The sequence below is a fragment of the Lagopus leucura genome, unplaced genomic scaffold (assembly GCF_019238085.1).
Source record: "Lagopus leucura isolate 7727_CA_CO unplaced genomic scaffold, USGS_WTPT01 Super-Scaffold_100015, whole genome shotgun sequence".
Lineage (NCBI taxonomy): Eukaryota > Metazoa > Chordata > Aves > Galliformes > Phasianidae > Lagopus > Lagopus leucura.
The window spans coordinates 10,120,347-10,141,716 of record NW_024962269.1 but is presented as its reverse complement, the minus strand read 5'-3'; the positions used below and the strand labels follow the sequence as shown (position 1 = coordinate 10,141,716).

Below are 21,370 nucleotides of genomic sequence, written 5' to 3'. Positions count from 1 at the left end.
CTGGTGGGTGGCATCCGGCCCGCAACAGCAGGGTGGAGCTGGGTGATCTTTAAGGTCTTTTTCAATCTTAGTCATTCTGTGATCGATCACAGCATGCTCCATCAGCCTTGAGATGCTCTATCATCTGTAAGAGGATCCATTAGTTGTGATGCACTCCATCACTTCTGAGACACTTAATGTGCTTTGAGACACATCTTCCATTATGAGATGCTCTGTGGGTGATCCTCCAGCCTCCATGAGAAGAGACAAAAGGACCACATGTCCCAGCTGAGGAGCAGCAGCGTGGGCAGCCTCCTGGGATACTCTGCAGCCAGCCCTGCGTGCTGGGAGGTGACAAGGCCAGCCCCGGCACTGACGTACTGTGGGGATGATCCAACCCATAGCAACATTTTGAATCCCGCTGCCTGCAGCTGCAGGCAGTACCCAGTAGCCCTGGCAGGTCCCCTGGGTGCACGTGGAGGAGCTGGGAGTGCTGCCATGGGGCTTCGGCTGCGCAGGAGTGCCAGCTTCACCCCCGAGCACCCGGCCCTCCTGGAGCTGCCCAGCCCTGTTGCCCTGAGAGCAGAAGCCAATGTGCTGGTAATGGGAGCAGACAGCGTGGGGAAATCAGGTGAGGAATGAGCGCGAGCTGAGAGCTTACAGGCAGGAAAAACCATTTCTACTGCAAAAATAGGCTGCAGACTGCAGCAGGGTTTGCAGAATGAGCTGCAGAGAGCAGTCCTGCCTCTGCTGGTGTTCAGAAAGGGGAAAATCAGAGATCGGTCCCAACAGTGGGAGTTTGTGGGAGAATGCATCCTGAGTGTGTTCAGGTCTAAGCTGTGTGTGGGCTGGGTTTAAGATGAAAGTCTCAGAGGTTCGGGATTATTTTGTGATCCTTGTTCTCCCCTTTGCAGCCCTGACTGTACGTTTCCTTACGAGGCGCTTTATCGGAGAGTACGGAGACATGGGTGAGTGCTGACCATGCCAGCCCCGTTCCATTCCTGTTAGGGACAGGGAGGTTGCAGGGCGAGCCAGATCCTCCTGCAGTATTTGGTTCCTTCCTGTCCTCTCCCATATTATTCTATAGCTCCCCAGAGGCTTGATGTTCATGTTTGATCAGGAGCTGTACTGTCATTGTACTGGGGTGCAGAAAGTGCAGCTGTGCGTGGGCTGAGTCAGGGACAGCCCTGGGTCCCTAAAGGTTCTGGAGGAGATCAGCTGTGAGGGAACTGCCTGTAGAGACAAACAGCCTCAGACTCACTTTTTTTTGGCAGAATTCATCTACAGCCACACGTTGACCGTGGATGGCCGAGAGGTTCTCTTCCACATCTGGGATGTCCCCAGCTCACAGGTGAGAGGGCTCCTTCCCATTGTGTGCCCTCCTCCTAAAGAGGAAACCCAATCTGTTCCTTTTCCCCGTTCCCCAGGCTGATGATGGTTCCTCGGAGGAGAAACGAATCCAGTGGGCAGACTGCTTCATCCTGGTCTACAGCATCTGCGACCGCGCCAGCTTCAACCTCCTGCCCCTCAAAGTGCAGTTCATTAGGGCGGCCAAGGAGGGGCAGGAGCAGGTGCCCATCGTCATCGTGGGCAACAAGCGGGACCTGCAGCACCGGCGGGCTGTCTCCAGCGAGGAGGGACGGCTCCTGGCCCTGTCTCTGGACTGTGGTTTCTATGAGGTCTCTGCGGCCGAGGCCTACCATGGGGCTCTCATGGTGTTCCATGGACTGGCTGAGCGCATCCCCGACACCAGGCTGAAAAGAGGTGCTGGCATCCGAGGCATCGTCAGGACTGTGTCAGCAGTGTTTGCCCGTAAGCGGACGGACTCGCTCTGAGCAGCGTCTTTGTTTCTTGTTGTGTAGCTGGATGAGGCCTCCTGTGTTCTGTGCAGATTGGATGTGTCCCAGGAGCACGGCAGGTTCTCCAAACCCCAGGATCTGGGTCTCTGGCTGTATGTGACCAGCAAGGCAAGGGCCTTCCTCTGCTCAGCCCTCAGCTCTTGGCTCTGTTGTTGCCTGCAGCATCCCCAGCTCCTTCTGTGGGCTAGCAGGGAGGACATGCAGCTATGTCCTGCTCCGTGTCCCTGTTGGCACCCTGGCATCCTGGCCGTGCCAGTACTGAGCCTGGAGGACAGCAGGCAGAGTCCTTCACCCTCCATCCCATTGCATCTCATCCTCTCCCACCCCATCTCATCCTATGTGACTCTAAGCAGCGCTGTGCTGCTGACCTCCCTCCTGCAGCCTTTTGGTGACAGCCCAGGCTCAGCATGGGAAAGTCAGGCACTGGGCTTTTTCCCAGGGTGTGGGACTGTACCGTGTGTCTCATAAATGCAGACCTCTGAGCCTGCCTGTCCCTGGGGAGGAAGGGGAGGGAGGAGGGGGGCAGGGAGGCCTTTCCCCTTCTCTGCTGTTCCTGGGAATGCAGTGTGTAGGAAGGAGGTTGTGTATGTGCAGTGCAGACAGAGATTGCTCTGCACTGTTCTGCGAATGGAATAAATCTTTGGCAGGAAGCCCCTGGTGGCTCTGAGTTTGTACTCCAGGCATAGGAAGGGGCACGTACAGTGTTGGGCACTGCCCAAGCACTGCAAAAAGCCCTCTGCACCGTCAGTGCTCTCCCTCCCTCAGTGTTCCCAGCCCTTTAAGGCTCAGCAGCCAGTAGGCAGCTCTTGTAAAGCAGACTATGCAAAGGGTGATGGGGGGTAAGAGGGAAGGTTTATTACTGCAGCAGGTACAATCACAAGTTGTGGGAATGGGGCCTTCCTGCAGGAGGCTGGGGTACCGGTGCTCTGGTCTTGTCTCTGACCCCAAAACTGTGGAAAGAAGGATGAGGACCCAGGGTGCCCCGAGCTGTGGGTGCCCCATCCCTGGAGGTTCTCAAGGCCAGGTTGGATGGGGCCCTGAGCAGCCTCAGCTGGTGGGGGCAACCAGCCCATGGCAGGGGGGTGGGACTGGATGGGCTTTAAGTCACTTCCAACTCAAGTCATTCTGTGATGATTCTATGTTGTTCTGCGATGTTTGATGGTTGTGTTCCCTCCAGTCCATCTCAGTGCTCTGTACCTCACCTGTCTGACACTGCTTCTTTAACGAGCAGCAGGTGGCCCAGTGTCAGAGCTGGCTGGTCCCTTTTTCTCCTTCAATGTTTCTCCTTCACTCATCCCCTCTTCTCTTATCTACTCCTCCAACAGCGGCCCCTTGGGCTGCTTTTATTCTCCTCTTGGCCCCAAAGAGGGGACATCCCCTGGCACAGCTGTCACCGAGCCTGGAGCAGAGCAGGGACCCTCAACCACGGATGGACAGATGGACAACCCAAGATGGACAACCATATCTGTGCCATGTTGGGGATGTGGGTAAGCAGGAGATGTGGGATGTAGGTACATGAAGGCGAAGCGTGCTGGGGGAAGTTTGGGGCCGAGGTTCTCCCGCTCAGAGTCACTCCTTCTTGAAGGCTGGGCTGTAGAGGTTGGCATAGTAGGCCCGGCTGTACATGGCCTCGGGGCTGAAGCGATAGGAGCCCTCGCTCACGCGCCGGCTGTAGGGCGCGAAGGCCGATTTCCGCGGCACAGCCTCGGGCTCCAGGGCTGAGCTGCGGTACAGATTGCTGCGTATGAAGAGAGGGTCCTCCAGGCCCAGGAAGGACAGCGGGTGGTGGCCGCGGTACAGCCGCCAGTCACCCCTCAGCTGGGCCTTCTCCTCGGCGCTGGTGCCCACTGGCTTGCTCTCCTCCTCCTCCTTCTGCTCGGCCTCAGGACCCGGCTTGCTGCCCCGCGCTGCCGCCTCGTCCTTGGACTGCCTGCGGAGCTGAGGGCTGGGCTGAGCAGTAGGGCTCTCCCTGGGGAGACTTTGGGACGGGAGGTTTGTCCCCATGGAGGCCCTCAGAGTAGGGAGTAGGTGACCGCAGGACAGCCCCGGGGGGGGAGCAGGTAGGAAGAGGATGGGTGGAGGAAGGGAATGTGGTCCCAGTATTAACCTGTGCCTCGCCTTTATACAGGGAGTGGAACAGAAGGGGTTTTGCTGGAGGTGGGTGGGACCCGATCCCTGTGTGTCCCCAAGGTGCTGGGATGCACTCACCGGCACGTAGCTGTACAGGCTGCCCAGCAGGTGCTTAGGGGCACTGATGAGCGTCCCTCCCAGAGCATCCACCGTCTCCATGGCCCTGGACAGCCTGCGGGGTGTGAACAGGATCAACCCCTCTGCAGCGTCCCAGGCCACAGCAGGGACCTTCTTCATGCTGGAGATGCCAGAGGCACAGGCACTCTGCAGGTTGTGAGCCACGCTGCCCACCAGTCCAAGGCCATCCCCTGCCTGCAGACAGAAAACAGCATCACTTATGGTAGCCCCACCAGCCCTTTGGGACCTCACACTTCTGCTGCAAGTGAAGGTGAAGGGCACCGACCCCGACCTGCAGCTTTCTGTCCCCATGTCCCAGCAGAGCTGCTACCACCAGGGAAAGTCCTCCAGCCCATGTGCTGTCAGCAGAGCCCCCCCAGACCCAGGGTCCTCCTGTTCACTCCCGAGACCACAGTGGGAGTATGTTTTGTACTGAGACCCCAAACCAACAACTGGGAGCTAGGTGCCGATTCGGAAATTGGAGCACTGCCTGGCCCAGAGGCTGTCGCAGCCCTTTTTGGGAGTTCAGAGCTTTTTCTCCTAAGGCAGACTGAGCTAGAGATGCCGGTTGCTGGGTCCTTTGGATCGCACCCAGCCCCTGGGAGAATGCCAGAAGGGAAGTGCCTTGATTTGGTTTGCTGGAGAAGAGGCCGAGAACATGGTGGGATTGAGATGATGCTCTGGAATGACCCCATCTCACCACTACCTCCTTTTTTCCCTACCTCACCAGCATGGCTGTCCTCCTTCTTCTCTGCCTTCTCCTGCTTCTGCTCCGGCACCCTGCTCTGCCTCCAGCTGCCCGCAGTGCTCTGCCTCTCACCATGGCTCTGCGGCACCATAGGTGGGCTCGGCTTGGCCAGACTGCCCTGCAGGGGAGACAGAAACCAGTGCTCGGGGTGAGTTCCAGGCCCCAAGGCTTTGAGACAGGCTGGGACTCACCAAGATGGGGATCCAGACGACCAGTTCCTGTCCTTTGGCTTTGGCACGCTGGAGGTTCTGGACGGTGTGCTGGTAAGCACGGTGAGAGGCGGTGCTGACCAGGGCTCCAATCCGGCCCAGAGTGCTGGGAGCACTGCTGGGAGCACTGGGAGCACTGGGAGCCCTGTATGTCCTGGATTGCTGCTGGGAGACCTTTGCTGGTCTACAGGCCTTCTTGGGCTTCAGATCTAAAGGTAGAACAGCACAGGGAGAGTGTGGGATGTTACAGCCTGGTGGGACAGCCCTGCACCAAGATCTTTTTCTTTCCACCTACACCCCATCAGTGAGTCCCCATCTCCATGGGGACCGCTTTGGGTGCTTCCTCCACCCCAGCAGACCCCTGCCTTACCAGGACACCCCTCTGCAGACACCCCGAGGTGATCTTGGCCGATACTACCTGCTTCCTCCTCCTCTTCTGGCAACAGGTACTCCATCAGCTTCTCCAGCCCACCCAGGGCGGTGTCCATCCCGGCGGCTGCCATCTGGCTCACTGAGTTGCTCCTCGTGTACCTTGCTGTTGCCTCCACTGTGGTTCTGGTCGTCTCATAGCCACCCACCGCCAGCCCCAAGATCTTGTCCATGGAGTACCCGATGGTGCTCTTGGCACTTTGGATGGGGGTGGAGATGGTGTCCTTCAGTTTGGAGGCGAGCTGCAGGCAGAGAGATGGAGAAGAACCCTTCTGATGTGCTCTGGATGGCACAGAGCAGCTGGAGAGACCATGGGCCATGCAAGAAGACATCCCCTAAAGCAGCAGGACGATTTCCTATAGCCTGGGCTGCAGGTAGCCAGCCATGCAGGACCTGCTGGCCTATATTTAGGAGCAATCCAACCACACCTGTGGCCAAGTCCTTGCTTTGAGGTGCCCTCTGGAAGCCCCTTGCCATCACTGGTTGCCAGGTGAGAACCAGGGTTTTGGCCCAGAGGAGAAATCCTGTGGGCTCTGCAGGGGGGCTGGAGTGTCTAAAGGGTCCCAGAGGCTTTCCCACCCATGACTTACCTTCTCAACAGGATACTGAAGGGCTGGGATCTTCTCCTCCAGGTGGTCCAAGCCCCGACATGCCAAATTGTTGGCCACAGAGACTGCCTTGGGCAAAAGCATGCAGGGTGGAGATTAAGGCTGGGGGCTGTGCCAGGGGTGAGCGCAGGTGGTGTCCCACTGTTGGATACCCCATCACATCCCTGCTGATGGACTCACACTGAGGCTCCAGCCTGCGTACCACAGGCTCCACGCTCCACATGGCCAAGGCGCCGGCGCCCTTCACTCCCTGCTCATAGACCTCACACACCGAGGCCACAATTGGGTGGATCTCTTTGGTGCTGCTGTAGGTCCGCTGCAAGCTTTCACAGGTTGAGCTCACCACCGGCAGCTGCAGGACACGCTGCAGCACGTTCTCCTGTGCATCAGATGGGGACCAGTTAGGGGCCAGCCAGCAGCCACTCCTCAAGAAAAGCTGAGTCTGGCTTCATGGCCCGATTCGTCTGTGAATCTGCATGTTCAACAAGGAAAATACACCTCCTGCTAATTTTATCTTGACGTGGAGCCAGCTGACCCAGAAATCCCATGGATAAATACTGATACATGCTGATAGGTCCTATTAGATCAAGGTTACCTTTGTTGATTCTCGTTTGTTTTATTTCAGGCATGCGAGTGACGATACTTTGATGGCTGCTCTGTATTATTACAAGCAAAGATAACACACAAGACAGCACGGTATGAGCTATTCTCCTCCCCCTGTTTCCTCTCCCTCTCCCCACACTCACCTTGGCCCTTCCGTTCTGCAAGGGCTGATTCTTCTTCGCCGTCATTGTGCCACGTCCTCCTGCAAAGCAAAGTGCAGAGCTGCAGAGCGTGCAGTGAGGTCTGAGCCAGGCTGGGGCTCAGAGCATGATGTGCAGGGGTTGGGCTGGGCCACACAGCTCCCCTGGGAGCTGTGATTGTGGCATTGCCCAAGCTTTGACTTTTTACCAGTTAAACCCTAGAGCCGATGCTCCACACGCTCTTCCTCTGCTGGGGCAGCCCGTCCTCACTTGGGTCCTGTGCCTGGGCTGTGTGGTGTTGGGGCACTACTACCCCCAGGCTCCACCTCCAACCTGGGCTGGGCAAGGGGGGCATGAGTTGCTGGGGAAAGTGGGCAAACAGCTCCCCAAAGGCTCCCATCTTGGGGGATGGATGGCTGCAAAATCATCCCCATATGTCAAATGAGGAGATGATGAATGCAGAAGAGATTAAGACCTGCCTGTGTTTGTGCAGTACTGTGGCAGCACACCAAGGCGCTGAGGAGAAGAGGAGGATAGGGTATAGAATGTGTGAGTGTGCAGCTTGGGTTTGGAGCAGCACAGACGATGGAGTTGAGGGAGGGATGGAAAGGTGGCTGTGGTGTAGCCAAGCAGCAGGACAGGAGGGTAAAAGGACTTTGAGTGGGGTTGAGCAGGAGCACTTTCCCTTATCACTAATAAAGGAAGGGATTGTTGGCACAGGGAAAGTAGACCTGGCTGGATCCTTACTCACCTGGACCAGCAGGACAGGCATATAGGCAGTGTCCTGTGAGAGGAACAGGCTGCCCAGGGAGGTGGTGGAGTCACCATCCCTGGAGGTGCTCGAGAACTCTGGGGATGTGGCATTGAGGGATGTGGTCAGTGGGCACGGTGGGGGTGTGCTGATGGTTGGACTGGGTGATCCTGATGCTCCACGACTCCTGGAAGAGCCTGGGCTTGCTCACAGCAAGAGGCTCACCCTGTGCAGAGGCACACAGATGTCTGTCAGGGTTTGGCACAGTGCTGCAGTGATTCAGGGCTCTCCAGACAGTGGGACAAAGGGCAGCAGCCTGCTCACGGGTTTCCTCTCTTGGCCACGGTGAACAGGCATGATACCAGGGGCAGCGTCAGCCTTCCCTCTGCCCAGTGAGAGCAGGGATCAGCAGACAGCACAGCCTCTGCCTTTCCTGTGGAGCTCTGTCTTCCTGGGCAATCTCTTCAGTGTTTTGTTTTACAGAAGTTTCAAATGTCATTGCCCACAAGATTTGATTCTCCTTTGTGGCAACAGATATGTATTACCCCTTGGGTGGATTGGAGACTAATTTATTGCCTTCCACTTGACAGAAAACCCTCCACACGCCCTCCCTCAGTCACCTTTCCTCTACAAAACAGCTCATTTGATCCCTCCCTGGAGATGTTGCTTTTTAGACCTTTGATTGCTCCTGCTGCTCACCTGGGAATGCTGAGCAGCTCACTCTTCCTGAAATATCATGCCAAGTGCAATGTTAACATTAGGAAAGCCTTGTCTATGAGTAGATTACTTATCTTGCTTACTATTCTGCTGTTAATTGCTGCTATTATGAAATGAGTGTAAGAGCAGTTATTCAGAAGGAAACTCTTGCTAAATTGTTGCTGAATGCAATGCTTTGTGTGTTGTTCAGGGAAGGACATTTTGGAGCCTTCACGTTTGTAAAGTTCTTGTTGCAGGGGATAGGAGTAAGCAGTAAGAGCAGTGAGCTACCAGCAAGAGCTCACTTCTACTGGTTATCCCTTCCCCATCTCTCCCCATCTCTCCCCATCTCAGCTGGAGATGCTATCCTTCACTCTGCCCTTGATTCATCATTAAACATCTAACAGCTTCAGAAATCCCAGTGATATGAGAGGGAACTCCTTCAGAATCTCTTTTCCCCATCCTCAAAGTCACACACAGATGCAGTGTTATACGCATCAAAGTTTATTGCTTGTGTTCAAACACCTCTCCTTATTCCAACTGTTGTATTAGGAACATACACAGAAAAGGCACTAAAAGGATTTTCTCCATTTGATTGCAATTCTATGGCTTCAGTCACGTTACATTAAGGTACATTAAACTGTTAGCCCCCAGCAGGGGAGCAGAAAGGCAGTATTAGTGCTTCACATCCACTAGAGTTACTCCTGTACGCTCTGATCCATGTTACGCCAAATGGAGGTAAGGCTGAGGAAGGCTGAAAATTCATTGTCCCATGTCCCAGGTTAAGTCTGTACTTGCTGAGCCACCCCAGCCCCTCCAGGAGGAACACCAAGGTCTGCTTTGTGACTTTGCACAGCGTTTGCTTGGCACAGGGACGTGCATCTAGCCAGGGCCACGTCAGTGTGTGAATCCATTCCCCCTTGCCTATGAACTACATAGGAAAAAGAGGAATCAGTATGCAAACCAGTGTAAGATCTGTTTTGTACCCAAGAGGTCTCCTGAGAGCAATTCTTAATGCGGCTCTTGCAAGAAGAAAGATTCTGTAGGCAAAGAGTGCCCAGGGCTCTGCTGATACATCACCAAGACTCCTCTCCTTTCCTTACCGGGTTGCTGACACTGGGATAATGCTCAAATCTGACCAAGGGAGGGATTGGCCACACAGTGCCAGCAACTCAAAGGCACATTGTATAAAGAAACTAAGAAACAACAACAAAAACCCAACTGCTAAACAAGTAGCAAGAAAAAACCCTTGAGGACAACAACGCATTCATTATGGCCTGGCCTGCAGAGTGCTCTACTTTTAGTGGTATTCATTTCCATATTAAAAAGAAGAGCTGCTACAGGCCATATTCGGTCTTCAGGCACACTTAATTACCCTGCTCAGCAACCTCTATTTTCAAACACTTCATTGGCAGCCTAACGCTTCAGGTTCAAAGTGGAAGTAATTCCAAGCAGGACCACAATGACTTCAGGTAAACTGGGACACTGCATTTCCATGCCTGCTCAGCTCCACAGCCTCCTCCTTTAATAAAGGTGACTGGCACCTTTTAATTCTGTTTACAGAGAGTATCAGAAATCATAATCAAGTATGTTGGTCCTGGTTAGGATAATCTCTATTCACATCTCCTGACTGATTAAACAAGCAGCCCTTACAGTCAGAAAGCAACAGAACACACAGGCCTGGCAATGATGAAGAAAAGCAATAATTTTGTGTCCTATGCCACGTGCAAGTTTTTCTCAGATGGTGTTAGAACTGATCCTCTGCAAAGTCAGGAGCAACAAAGCACATCGTGTAAGCTGTTAGACTGCTGGACACAGCATTTCTCCTCTAACCTCGCTCACAACCCAGGCAATCATTCCAGCCAGAAAACTGAAGAGCAGTTATGCAGTCGCAGGGCAAACAAAAGGCATTTTCAAACGGTAGAACCAGTGAGAGAACACACAAGAAATCTTGCTGTCATGATGGAAGAATAAGAGAATCAGGAAAGAAAATCTGAAACATGAATGCCCAAATCCAGGTAATAAGCTTCTCTTCTTGAGGACGTTCTGATATCTGATCAAGTGTGACTCCATTCCCTCTGGGAGCTTACTCAACTGGAAACACCCTTGCAGCTTTTCTTACTTGACAAGCTCCAAGACGGCCTTTTCTCCTTAACTGCAGGTTCCAAAGCTCCTTATTACACTGGACTTTTTCAAGTAAAATTAAAACAGCAGAACAAGCTGCTTATCACACTGTCATTAATGTAAAATGGCTCACTTGGAATCACAGGAATTAAGGTGTGGATGTAATGGGAAAGGTAGTGCTTATGACAGGTTCCAGATTCACAGCTTCACTGCACTCAGATCCCTACAAATCACAGCATTAGCAGCAATGAGATCAGCATTTCCCACATGCTTTTCTTCACCAAAATCCTCAGCCATGGCCTGCTGGAAGAGTTAGTTGGTGGCCAACCCATCTTGGCTTGTATAATCAAAGGAAAAGAAGTTTTTGATTTCTTGAGATGTAAATTGGCACTCACCAAACTGTAGGTCCAGAGTAAGCAGTGCATGTTCATGTTACAGAGGGATCACTGAAAGCTCAGATGACACCACTTTCCAGTTATCATCAAACCACTGCCTACAGAAATCAGGATCCAGCAATCCAGTCCTGTCACAACACTCAGGCTTTACTTCAGGCTATCTAACCACGGTTTCTAACTTGTCTGAACATATTACAGAAAATTTGGCTATAGGAACGTTTGATTGCTGAATTCTAGCTTTCCTTTGTAAACATGATTAGTTATGAGTCATACACATACTACAGTAGTCTAGGCAGCTATTTCATAAAGCTGTATTAAAATACAGGACCATCAATATTTCCTTATCTAGCAGCCATGTTCCAAGTCCTTCTGTCTGTGCAATCTTACTCTGCCTTCTTCCACCTTTGCTCTGTTGGGCACCAAACTCATCTGCCAAGGCACAGGGAAGGACAAAGGGCAGAAGTGGCTTATTTGGAGGGAAACAAACTCATTTTGAGGTTAAAGTGAGACATCTTCATTTTTAAAGTGCCATGTGGAGAATAAGAACCTGTCAGAGGATCAAACCTGCTGGCTCACTGCGCACTGAGCAGTTCCTCTTACATCACTCCTACAGCTTCAGGTGTGGGCTTGCTAGAGTGAGGATCCCCACCAGAGAGGAGAGGAGCCCACAGAAACCAATCACGCCTGGGTTGGTTTTGTAGATCCCCAGTGTGTCCAAAGGACCAGAGAGATCACAGAGGTTCTTCACCAGATCTAGCAGCAGAGGAGGATGACTTCTGAGTATTTGAAACAGCAGGAAGAGAAAACCATGCAAGCCATTACATTTGGAAGAGTTTAGCTGCTGATGTTGTTTGTCCCAGAAATAGTTCTTCACCTTTTCTTCCTGTACAGCTTGTTCCAGCCTCCAAGAGACCTCATACCAATCCCTGGCCAGGTTCATCAGCAGTGAGAAGTAGTAGCACTTGGTAGCCCAGTTCTGCCACTGTGCTTTATTGATGTCAGACTGGAGTCCAACGTTCTTCAACCACAGCACCATGTCGCAGAAGAAGTACAGAGCATGGGTCAGGTTGGAGGCTGTCAGGCAGATGCGAGGAAGCACTTCGGGAAGCTCTGTAGTTTTCCTGGCTGCTACCAAGGCGTGCACCACATTGCCCAGCCGGAGCACTGCAAGAAACACCACGAAGGTCAGAATGGCTGCTGCAGGGGCACAGCTCTATGCACGACTCAGAACGTCACTGCTCCATGTGTACATTTCAAAACCTTAACAGGCCTTGGGCATTTGTATGTTTAAACAACTCCTGTCTTCAGGAAAATTGTGAAATCGTGCCTCCCCAGCCATGAATTTGTCACGCAGTTCCCTGCAAGCAGGAGCAGTATATTCCATTTTAAGCCTTACCACAGGGCAAGCTGGATTTCATCCCTCCTGCTGGTTGGGTTTCAACCCCACAAATGTTAATACAATAGTATGCAAAACACTTTTTATAACCTGCAGCACTACAACAGTGGCAGATGTTGGCAGCACCCAAGGTTAGTGGAACTGCAAGGCTCTGAATTTAGGCCTGAAGTCTGTTAGAGATTTGTTTTGCAAGCAAATTGATTAAGCAAGAGAATTACAGCTGTGCTGATTCTCTCTCCTAGAAATGATGATCCTCCAGAGTAATTGCAACAATAAAACTAACCTATGGTAATGTATTAAGTTTGCGTATTTCCCTCTGGAAGTTGTGCTGGAATTGAGCAATTGACAAGTAGGTGTAAGGTCAGCCTGAAAACAAACTGCAACAGCAGCAACAGCACAAGGGGAGCAAGTGTGACATGGGATGGAGGGATGCATTCAAGTTAGAGTGTGAGGAAAGTACAGAACGGTGCATGACTGAGCTCCCAGAAGCAATAAATGTCATTCTGGCCCTATTGATTCTGGCTGGTTACTGCAGGGACAAGGACTGTGGGCAGTTCTGGGAATACACTGAAGGGGGTTCTGCAGCCCAAAGAAAGCCCCCGAGGCCAGGAGCTGTTTGGATGGAAGGAGCACGTGGGAAGGACCCCTCTGCACACCGGTACTTACTTTTACGGCCAGAGCTCATGCTAGATTCCAGCTGCTTGAGTTTCAGCACCAGCTTCTTGTTATCAGCATGACGCTCTACGACATAGCTAAGCAACATGCATGTGTACTGAGTGGCTCTGGAATGGAAAAACGAGGAAAATGGCACGCGGGTGAAACGTGGACAATTCACAGGGATGGCAGAAGGAGGGCAGGGCGACTGTGGGAGCCGGGAGGGGGGGGGGGAGTAGTTATTGGGGACGGGATGGGGGACAGGGGGGAGGCCCGGGAGCTGCGGGGGCAGAAAGCGGCTGGGAGCCCCGAGGAACCCGGGATGGTGCTGAGCACTCACCGGAAGATCCTCTCCCTCCCCTGGCTGCGGTTGGTGAACTCCACGAAGCCCTGCATGGCGGTGGCAGCTGGGCGCCCCGGGAGGTGCGCGGCCGCTCCGCTCCGCCCCGCCCTTCCCCGTCTCACGGCGGAACCCTCCGCTTCGGAGCGCGTTTCCGGCCGAGCGGCGCCGTTGCCATGGCAACCCGTACACAGTGGGGCGGGATGGGGGGGGGGGGCGGGCGGTGTCACCTCTAAAAGGGTCCGCCCGGGAGCGCCGCGCTGGGATAGCGGCTCTCGGGGCAGGCAGCTGCGTTCATTTGCTGTCTTTTGCCTCTCTGTTGGGTTTATTCACTGCGAAGGCTTTTTTTTTTTTTGTCTTTTTCTTTTTTTGTTTTGTCTTTTTCCTTTCTCCCCTTTCTCCCCTTTCTCCCCTTTCTCCCCTTTCTCTCCTTTCTCTTTCTTTTCTCTCTCTTTTTTTTTTTTTTTTTTTGATTTGTAGCCCCCCAGTATCCGTGTGGCAGGTGTCCCCAGGCCATGAGTAATGCATGTAACAAGCAGAAATGTGCTGTATCTAACAGGCTTGTCTACATTGCAAGGAACCCCATTCCCACTTGGAGCTCATCGATCACCTTTCTCTTTTCCCCCATTACCTCATGAATGCTGATACTGTACGGCTCCTCGTTCTGCATCTCCTCTGGGGGCTGCATCTGTGCTGTGCTTTGCATCTGGAAAGGCAGAAGGATGTCTGTGCGTGTCGGGCAGCATCCCCTGGTGATTCTTCTGCCATCCGAGCAGGTCTGGAGGAGGACGAGGAGGATTTCTTCCCGCAGGATCCCAACCGGCTGTGTGATGCCGCACCTCAACCCCTCAGGATGGTCAGCAAAGTGGTGGTGTTGGTCTCTGACAGTCACTGAGAGAAGGGAGGCACTCCAAGAAGCACAAAAATGGAAGGCCTGTCCCACCAAATGTTTTCCTACAGCTGAATTCCAGATAGAGAGCACCTCAGAGCGAGGAGAACACTGATTGCCTTAGCAGTGTTTCTAGAGAATATCTACTGAATTGATTTTGCATCCCTCCATCCATCACCTTCCTCAGAACGCACCACCACCCCACTAATTCACTGCAGCTTCTCAGCTTGCCTGACAGGTTCTGCTTCTCACTCATCTATCACACCTCTCTGAAAAGAGAGAAGCAGATGCTAAACAGCACTAAATTCACCTTCTGCTTTTCTGCCTGGCTCCGCCCTTGCTTGCTCAGGAGAAGGTAATTAGTAGCATACAAATGAGTGAGCTCAGGGTTGTGTTATGGTGAATATTAGAGAAAAGGGCTGCTCCTGGGGCCACAGGGCTGTTTGGAGCAGAAGTGCTGCCTGTCTCATCTGTCCTCTGCCCCTGGGAGGTGCTGGGGTCACTGTCCCTGGAGGTGTTCAAGAGCCATGGGGATGTGGCACTGAGGGATGTGGTCAGTGGCATGGTAGGGTTGGGCTGACATTTGGACTTACGGGTCTTTTCCAACCTAGGAAGCTGTGTCCGCTGCTAGTTGGGTGCGCTTATCTTTTCCCTTCCTTGGTAGGTAACTGGGGTAGCCAATTGCCTGGCAGTGTCTGGAAAATACATCTTTGTTGGTCTGTGAGTGGGTATGGCTGCCTTCAGGATGTTTGACTGTAAGCAGGTCAGTGCTTGGGATGCAGTCAAGACAGAGGTTTGTACCATCAGCTCCACAAATTTAGGGAATGAGAACTGCACAAGCTGTGGATGAAATTGGTGAGCGGGACATGGGCTTCCCCATCTTGACTGGTGGGTTGCTGTGCTGAGGAGTTGGCAGCTACTTTATGGAAGAGTGCTGAATCAGGAGGAGTGTGAATATGGCTGACAGGTTTCCTAGAAAGCCCTGCTGAGAAAAGTGTTAGATAACAGATTGTAGGGTGATAGAGTGGCCCTAGGGCCTTGGGATTAGAAAAGGGTGTGGGTTCGGTGTCCGACTGGAACAGCAAAGGCCGATGTGGAGCTGAGGCTGAGTGCAATATATTTTAGGAATACATCGGACCAGACAGAAAAAAGCATTGCTAGGTGTCACCTCTCGCCTCTGCTTTGTTTCAGTACCTGGAATTGCACAGTCCTGTGGTAAATAGGTTTGTTTCTTGATTAATCTGAAGCCAATCATTTCTGGCAGAGATAGCTTTCAAATCCATTATGCATCACTGAGTACAATCGAGTGCTTGCTGGTGTTGACATAAGGAAGCCAATGAAAGTTTATTGCTGGAAGCAGTGGGATATTCTCCCACCTGCCCAGGAAAAAAATATAGCCCTGTTCACACCCCAGCGCGTTGTAACAGCCCTCTCTCAAGAGCATGGCTGCCATCTGCTCAGTTTCCTTCTGCTACTTCTGTATTTTCATTGCAGGGCTTGTTTGGCTCTTTTGCTTTCACAAGGAAACTTCCTGCTCATTAAAATCCTAAACGAGGTGGTAAGTACCGAGTCAGTTACCACCATCATGGTACTTCTTGGGTTGAAATGGACCTCAAAAGCACCCAGTTTCAACCCCTCTGCTGAAGGCAGAGTTGTCAACCATGAGACACTGGTCAAGGGCAGGCATATAATGTCATGAAGAGCACTAATTGCCCGTGACAGAATTTCCTGAGGTCAGCAGAGAGCCTATTCACTAAGCCAGTAGCATGCAGGTAGTTTTGTGATGTGATGTACGCTTCCTGAGTGCCAAACTCATTTCTGAATGTCAGATCTCAGGGGTGTATCTGCAGCAAAAGCAGCTGCTGGAGGTCCCTGATACCTTCCATATAGGACCAGAGGAATCAGCCTGCCTTTAGACTAGTCTCGGGGAAGTGATTTCCACTGCTTTTCAAATATTCCAAGCATTCTAGGTGCCTAGGAATCCTGTTTCTAACCATCCCCATTCCTCTTCCAGCTTAAAGAATTTCTTCTGTCACTCCTTGTCCTCTCCAAAAGGCCTGGTGTGGATCAGCGCTGATCCCAAAAGTTGGCTCCCTGGAACTGGTCAGTGCAGTTTCCAGTGCCAGAAGGCTCCTTGAAGCAGCTTTCCTTCCTGTGATGCTCATGGGACGTTGGGAGGCTGAGGAGGCTGTGGTGTCGGTCTCAGTCATGCACATGAATCCTTAAAAGAGAGGAGAGGTGGACTGCAGGGATCTCACAGGGATTTTGTATTTTAAAAAATAGCCACATGTTTTAAGGATGTAAGACAATGGAGGCTGCTTGCTTGAGAGACCTTTCCTCCTTGCTTCCAGTTGCTCAACAAGGTTTCCCAATGCAAGCAGCTCAAAAGTTTGGCTGGAGGTCTACGGATTGCCTAAGGATTCCTGGCTGAAGGAGACAGGAAGGAGTTCAGGGGCCCCAGCAAGGCTGACGTTTAGGGAAAGGAGGTCAAACGCACATCTGCAGTACAGAATGGTTCCCCACTCTCTGCGTGACTTCTTCTTATATCCTCTTGCCTACAGGTCTTTCCCCAGGTCTTGCTCTTGCAAGCAGTGACAGCAAGATACAGGCTGAACGAGTCTGACAGCCCAGAGGGATGTGTCTGCAGCTGCTTCAGCCACCCAGCCCACATTGCACAAGGCCTTTGTGCTATTGGGACATGTGTACTCTCCCTGGACATGCTTTCCAACAGGATTCCTTCGGTCCCAGGGCCAGCATTCCTGCTGCCCCTCCCTGAAACTGCCTGCTCCTTTCCCAGCAGCGTTGCCCCATCCACCCTTGCCCTCTGCGAGGGTATTCCCAGAGCTTCTCCCTTGTGTCGCTCAGGGAAAGTGAAGGAGAAAGCAGGGAATCAGACCTTGTACCTCCATTGGAGAGTCTGGTCCTGGTAAGGACAGTGACTTGGGTTCATGTTTTAGATTGCCTCTGAGGGGAGCCTGGTGGGTTTGTAGCTGAATCCACCCTGGCACAGAGAGCTTGTAGGGACTGAACACTGCCGCTTCTGTTCTTCGGCAGAGAAGTCTGGAGCAGCACAGAGATGATTCTGCAGAGGTGGTAGCTGACCTCAGTGAATGTTCCGAGCTGTTCTGGGGAATTTTAAATGCTGAGTCAGTGCGAAGCCTTCTCCTGTGTCACTTTCACCCTCTTAGGTTTCACCTCTATCCACCTGAGGTCTCACCTCTTCCTTGTCAGACATGGTAGATAATTTAACCAGAACTTCTCCGTTTAGCTGAGTCCTTGGTGTGTGTTAGTGTGTGGGTGGTGGTGGGGACACAGCAGTGCGGCTCCCTTTAGGATTTTCCGTTCCCAGCATAGCATGCCTATGAGCTAAAGTCCTAGGCTCTCTGAAGTTGAATCTTTCCTTGCACTCATCAGTACTCTGCAACCTTTAGTCCTGCTTCTGCAGCTTTATTTTTTGCCCAGTCTTCATTATTCTGTTGCAGGAGTCTCCTGTGTCTGCAGACAAAATTGATGTAAAGCTGAGTCTCCGAGTGCTGCTGCTGCTGAAAGTGAAGCCACCCAAACCCATTACAGGTCAGAGGCTGTTTCTGTACTTGGAACATGCAGGTGGCAAATGAATCATGGCCCTTAAGTCTACAGAACAGCCAGAAAGTTTCAGAAATGTCCTCCCTCCTTCCTCTCTGTGCTGTCTTTGTGGTTACCTGCAATCTTGTAGTGGGAGCTACTTGTTGCCCAACAATCTCACGTGTCGCTTTTGTTAGCAAAAAATACTTCAATGTGTCTGGAATCAGATGTCACATGTCCTTGGCTTCACTGCCACCAGAGAGAGAGGAGGCTGCTTCCTAGATTCTGGCAACCTGACAGCACCCTTATCTTATCTCTTTGATCCTGGATTCATAAGAATGTTCTCTTCTGCAGACGAGATGGGGAGGGAGCTAACCTTGTACTGAGATGATGTCAAAACGCCTCAGAAAGGCAAGGTGAGCTGGGTCCTCAGATGACTTCTCCTAATTTCTCCCTTCAAATACTGGAAAATGGGCTAGTGATATGTAAAGTCCCTAGTGTATGTTCTTAATGGTGAACTACTTCTACCAGGAAAATGCACTGTGGTCCTTTTCAGGACAGTGTCTCCCTGAAGATGGGATACTGAATTGTGCATCTGGGTTCTTCTCCATCTCCATAGTGTCTGTTTCTCCCAGGGCTGTGACTCTTTCCTTTATGTTTCTGATCTAGGAGCAAATTTCCAAGGCCCTTTGGATGCCTTGAAGAAAGCAGATGATGGCAGCATGCTGGGTTTGGGGCAGAGTCACCTGAGTGAGGACTTCTAGTGGGAGAAGCAGGCAATTTTTGCAGCACTTACAGGGTATCTGGAGGGTGAGGGTGAAAATGAGAGCAAGGATGAGGTCCTCGGGTGAGTGGGAGTCCCAGTCAACATTCTGTTCCATGAAACTTCGGTGTGGGACATGTGAAGTGCAGATGGAACTGACTTGGTTCTCCTGTTTTCATCCTAAGGTTTCAGGAGAGGGGATTAGCATCATTCCAGATCCTGTTGCAGTGCTAGCTACTTATCAAGGCCTTTCTTTTACATATATTTCTTTCCTTTCTTACTCAGACATGCTGTTTTTCATTTTCTCCTCCCCCGCTGGATCCTGTAGGTGCAGGATTACCCTGTCAGGTAATCCAACTGGGCTAAAAGTTGTTGACATGTGAACTATGTCACTGCATGACATTGAGCTCCAGTTAGAGATCAGTGACTCTGGGTTGGGTTGACTCTGTAAATTCCATCTTCCAGAACAAAAGTTTGGCTTAAACTGTCAACCCTATGCCACCATGAAGTCAAACAAACTTTGCTCCTTGGTTTGAAATAAATGAGAGAGCAGTAGGCAAAGTTAAAAAAAAATATATAAATCACAGGTAAGGGAGGGTTTGTTGTGTTCTTGTTTGTGGGAGCAGTTCCACAGCAGTTGTGAGAGCTCTAACAAAAGTTTTCTGGTGGGGTTTTGGTGTCCTGAATTGTTCTTTTCTTCATTCCCTTGTCTCCTTCCCACATTTATTGTCCCCTTCTGCATGCTAGATGTTCCAGCTGGTACCAGTGTGCACTGGGATGGGAAGCACAATCTCTGCTTCAATCATTTGGGGACAGGGTAAGAACTTCTTGCTTTCCCTCTCAGAGCACTCTGTGGGGGTGGCAGTGTTCAGAGGCCAGTAGCTGTCACTCAGGCAGTTCTTCACGATTTGAGGAAATGAGGAATGAAGAGGAGAGCAAATCTGAAAACAGACTTTTTAATGCCTCCCCAGGTTACCCACTATTTGGCTGCCATTCTAGAGGATTGTCTCATCTGTTGCATCCATTTTCTGCAGAGTGCTGCAGCTGCCAGCAATGGGACATCCTGCCCTGTGGTGTAGATTCTGCCTCTCCCATTGTGGAACTTCTAGTGCTGCGTACAGTGGAGTCTGTGTTTGGTGAGAGCACGCGGGGCCAGGAAGTCCAGCATCACCATGCACGTGTCAGACAGGTGAGGCAGCATCTGGTAGATCTGACCCTGAAGAGCAAGGTGTTACAGTGCCTGGGTCCAGCTGGCAGGCTCAGATTTTCCACTAGTTTCACCCAGCTAGCTTTGCCATGCCACACAACTTGGTTTTGTGAGGAGTTGGTCCCGGCCCTGAAATCCAGTGGTTATGCTAGAACTACAGGTATTCCTGCTCCAGGGCTGATGTTCAGCTGGTCAGCTCTCTGCCAGGTACCCAGGGCACTTTTTTCTTATTCCTTCTGTTCTTGACAGAGTAACTTCTACCTGGAAGACAGAATAAGTGTCTCCTGCCATCTTTCTATCAACTCTGCTGCTCTGGGGATTGTGGTTTCCTGCTTGCATGGCAGATGGGACTTGCAACTCCAGCATCATTCTGAGACAGGTTTTGGGGGCTCTTCTTCAAAAGGAAGCAGGCTTTGTTTCCATAGGGAAGGGGATTGGCTGGAACCTCACACCAGCCCCTTTGCCTCATAGTGCCACTGTCATTATTACAACCTGCTGGTACACAAGACATGTCAAGCAGTGGCATAATCCCGAGTCAGGGGAATGTCTGAGAGGAGGGTGGGAGCACAAATTCTCACAACATGACCTCGTGGGTTAATCTACAAGAATTGCTCAGAACTGACTAGCTGTTATATACCGGTACATATTGGTACATCTCTACAGTCCTTCACTGTTGTTGTCTCTGACTGAGGGATGAGCAGCAGCAGCAGGCAGATGCCTTGGCACAGAGCAGAGCCAGTCACAGCACCATCTTCCTTTCTCACGTCAACTCCTACCTACCGAAGGAGGCTTTTCCAGAGAAGCCAGATTTGCCTTTCAAGTCCTTAGAGAACCTGCCATTAAGAGACGTAACATTTTCTTCAGTGATTTGTAAGCGCAGAGGTAAGTAAGGTAAGTGCATTATTGCAAGCTGTCGTGCCACATCCATGCAAGTTCTCATCTTGGAGCTTGTGGGCTCTTCTGTGCACTGTGACACAGACATCCGTCTGCATAAGGTTGATTTCAACTAACTGCACCCCTGCCAGCGGCCCAGAACGTGTGTCCCTTCCTCCTCTCCTTTCTGTCCTCCCTAGGATAACACAGCTGTAAATCTGGGTGCCTGGGACAGGCCTCTCATTCCAGGTAAAGAGCGTGCTGGTTCTAGGTGGATTTGTGCAATGTAAATCACAGTGCAAGGCTGTCAGATAACAATGCTTGCTTAACTGTGTGCCTCTTCGTTTGGTCCCCACAGCCAGGCAGAGTTGGGATCTCTTTGTACCACGCTGCTCCCCACCATTCCTAGGTCAATTCCATACTTAAGCAGGTTTGTGTTGTGGGTCTTTTGGTTCGAGGGGCAACCTGGCACCGGGTGCAGAGCTCAGCAGGTGCACTGAGTTCATGCTGTCACTAGATGGCAATGTGATATCTCTTATTGGGTCACTTCTTCCTTCAATTCTTAACCTGGAGCCAGATCCACGTCAGCAACATTCTGTTCATTCTTATCACTAACTTTTAATTTTCCAGTCTGAATTGGAACAGATGGGCACAGGTATGACCTTACAGCACTTACTACCTGAAAGGCTTCCCTAAATTCCTTGTATCCAGAGTGAATCCTGTGGTGTTATCTGGTCAGTTAGGGACTGAAAACTTTTATCCCATGCCAACAGCTCTGTGCCTTAATCTTAAAAAGCTGGAAAGGATGCTCTTGTCTGTATTATGTCAGCTGGGAGAATAGTAGGGGCTGTGCTAACACTCTCCTTCCCTTGTGAGGCAGCAGTGACTGCTAGGAT

At 51.6% G+C, this 21,370-nt stretch overlaps 3 protein-coding genes across 5 annotated transcripts; 1 reads left to right on the top strand and 2 right to left on the bottom strand.

Moving 5' to 3' along the window:
* The first annotated feature begins 412 nt into the window (after positions 1 to 412).
* Positions 413 to 2,479, top strand: LOC122182639 (ras-related and estrogen-regulated growth inhibitor-like protein). The gene is made up of 4 exons (XM_042876100.1): positions 413 to 610; positions 894 to 947; positions 1,254 to 1,330; positions 1,407 to 2,479. Exons 1-4 carry the CDS (start codon positions 478 to 480, stop codon positions 1,812 to 1,814), a joined length of 672 nt encoding a protein of 223 aa, XP_042732034.1. The 5' UTR covers positions 413 to 477; the 3' UTR covers positions 1,815 to 2,479.
* An 811-nt stretch (positions 2,480 to 3,290) lies between these two features.
* PLIN1 (perilipin 1) lies at positions 3,291 to 7,136 on the bottom strand. Of its 3 annotated transcripts, none has more exons than XM_042876280.1 (9): positions 7,031 to 7,135; positions 6,826 to 6,884; positions 6,260 to 6,458; positions 6,062 to 6,144; positions 5,461 to 5,713; positions 5,025 to 5,251; positions 4,808 to 4,951; positions 4,047 to 4,280; positions 3,291 to 3,776 (listed from the first exon to the last, which is right to left on the bottom strand). In XM_042876280.1, exons 2-9 carry the CDS (start codon positions 6,868 to 6,870, stop codon positions 3,408 to 3,410), a joined length of 1,554 nt encoding a protein of 517 aa, XP_042732214.1. In that variant the 5' UTR covers positions 6,871 to 6,884; positions 7,031 to 7,135; the 3' UTR covers positions 3,291 to 3,407. The 3 variants fall into 3 exon arrangements, with proteins under 3 accessions (XP_042732214.1, XP_042732215.1, XP_042732216.1); XM_042876282.1 differs by having other exon boundaries at positions 3,630 to 3,816; positions 7,031 to 7,136; XM_042876281.1 differs by lacking the exons at positions 6,826 to 6,884; positions 7,031 to 7,135 and adding an exon at positions 6,675 to 6,813.
* Positions 7,137 to 8,755: 1,619 nt separating this feature from the next.
* PEX11A (peroxisomal biogenesis factor 11 alpha) lies at positions 8,756 to 13,270 on the bottom strand. Its single transcript, XM_042875914.1, has 3 exons — positions 13,179 to 13,270; positions 12,851 to 12,966; positions 8,756 to 11,952 (listed from the first exon to the last, which is right to left on the bottom strand). Exons 1-3 carry the CDS (start codon positions 13,232 to 13,234, stop codon positions 11,396 to 11,398), a joined length of 729 nt encoding a protein of 242 aa, XP_042731848.1. The 5' UTR covers positions 13,235 to 13,270; the 3' UTR covers positions 8,756 to 11,395.
* Between the last annotated feature and the right edge of the window lie 8,100 nt (positions 13,271 to 21,370).

Bases quoted from the DNA above. Each gene is read 5' to 3' on its own strand.
- LOC122182639 (XM_042876100.1), top strand. From the start codon at position 478: ATGGGGCTTCGGCTGCGCAGGAGTGCCAGCTTCACCCCCGAGCACCCG. The intron at 611-893 runs GTGAGGAATGAG...TCCCCTTTGCAG, and splicing joins AGACAGCGTGGGGAAATCAG to CCCTGACTGTACGTTTCCTT. The intron at 1,331-1,406 runs GTGAGAGGGCTC...CCCGTTCCCCAG, and splicing joins GGGATGTCCCCAGCTCACAG to GCTGATGATGGTTCCTCGGA.
- PLIN1 (XM_042876280.1), bottom strand. From the start codon at position 6,870: ATGACGGCGAAGAAGAATCAGCCCTTGCAGAACGGAAGGGCCAAG. The intron at 4,952-5,024 runs GTGAGTCCCAGC...TCTCCCCTGCAG, and splicing joins TCGTCTGGATCCCCATCTTG to GGCAGTCTGGCCAAGCCGAG. The intron at 4,281-4,807 runs GTAGGGAAAAAA...TTCTGTCTGCAG, and splicing joins AGGACAGCCATGCTGGTGAG to GCAGGGGATGGCCTTGGACT.
- PEX11A (XM_042875914.1), bottom strand. From the start codon at position 13,234: ATGCAGGGCTTCGTGGAGTTCACCAACCGCAGCCAGGGGAGGGAGAGG. The intron at 12,967-13,178 runs GTGAGTGCTCAG...TTTCCATTCCAG, and splicing joins GGGAGGGAGAGGATCTTCCG to AGCCACTCAGTACACATGCA. The intron at 11,953-12,850 runs GTAAGTACCGGT...TGTTTCTTGCAG, and splicing joins CATGAGCTCTGGCCGTAAAA to TGCTCCGGCTGGGCAATGTG.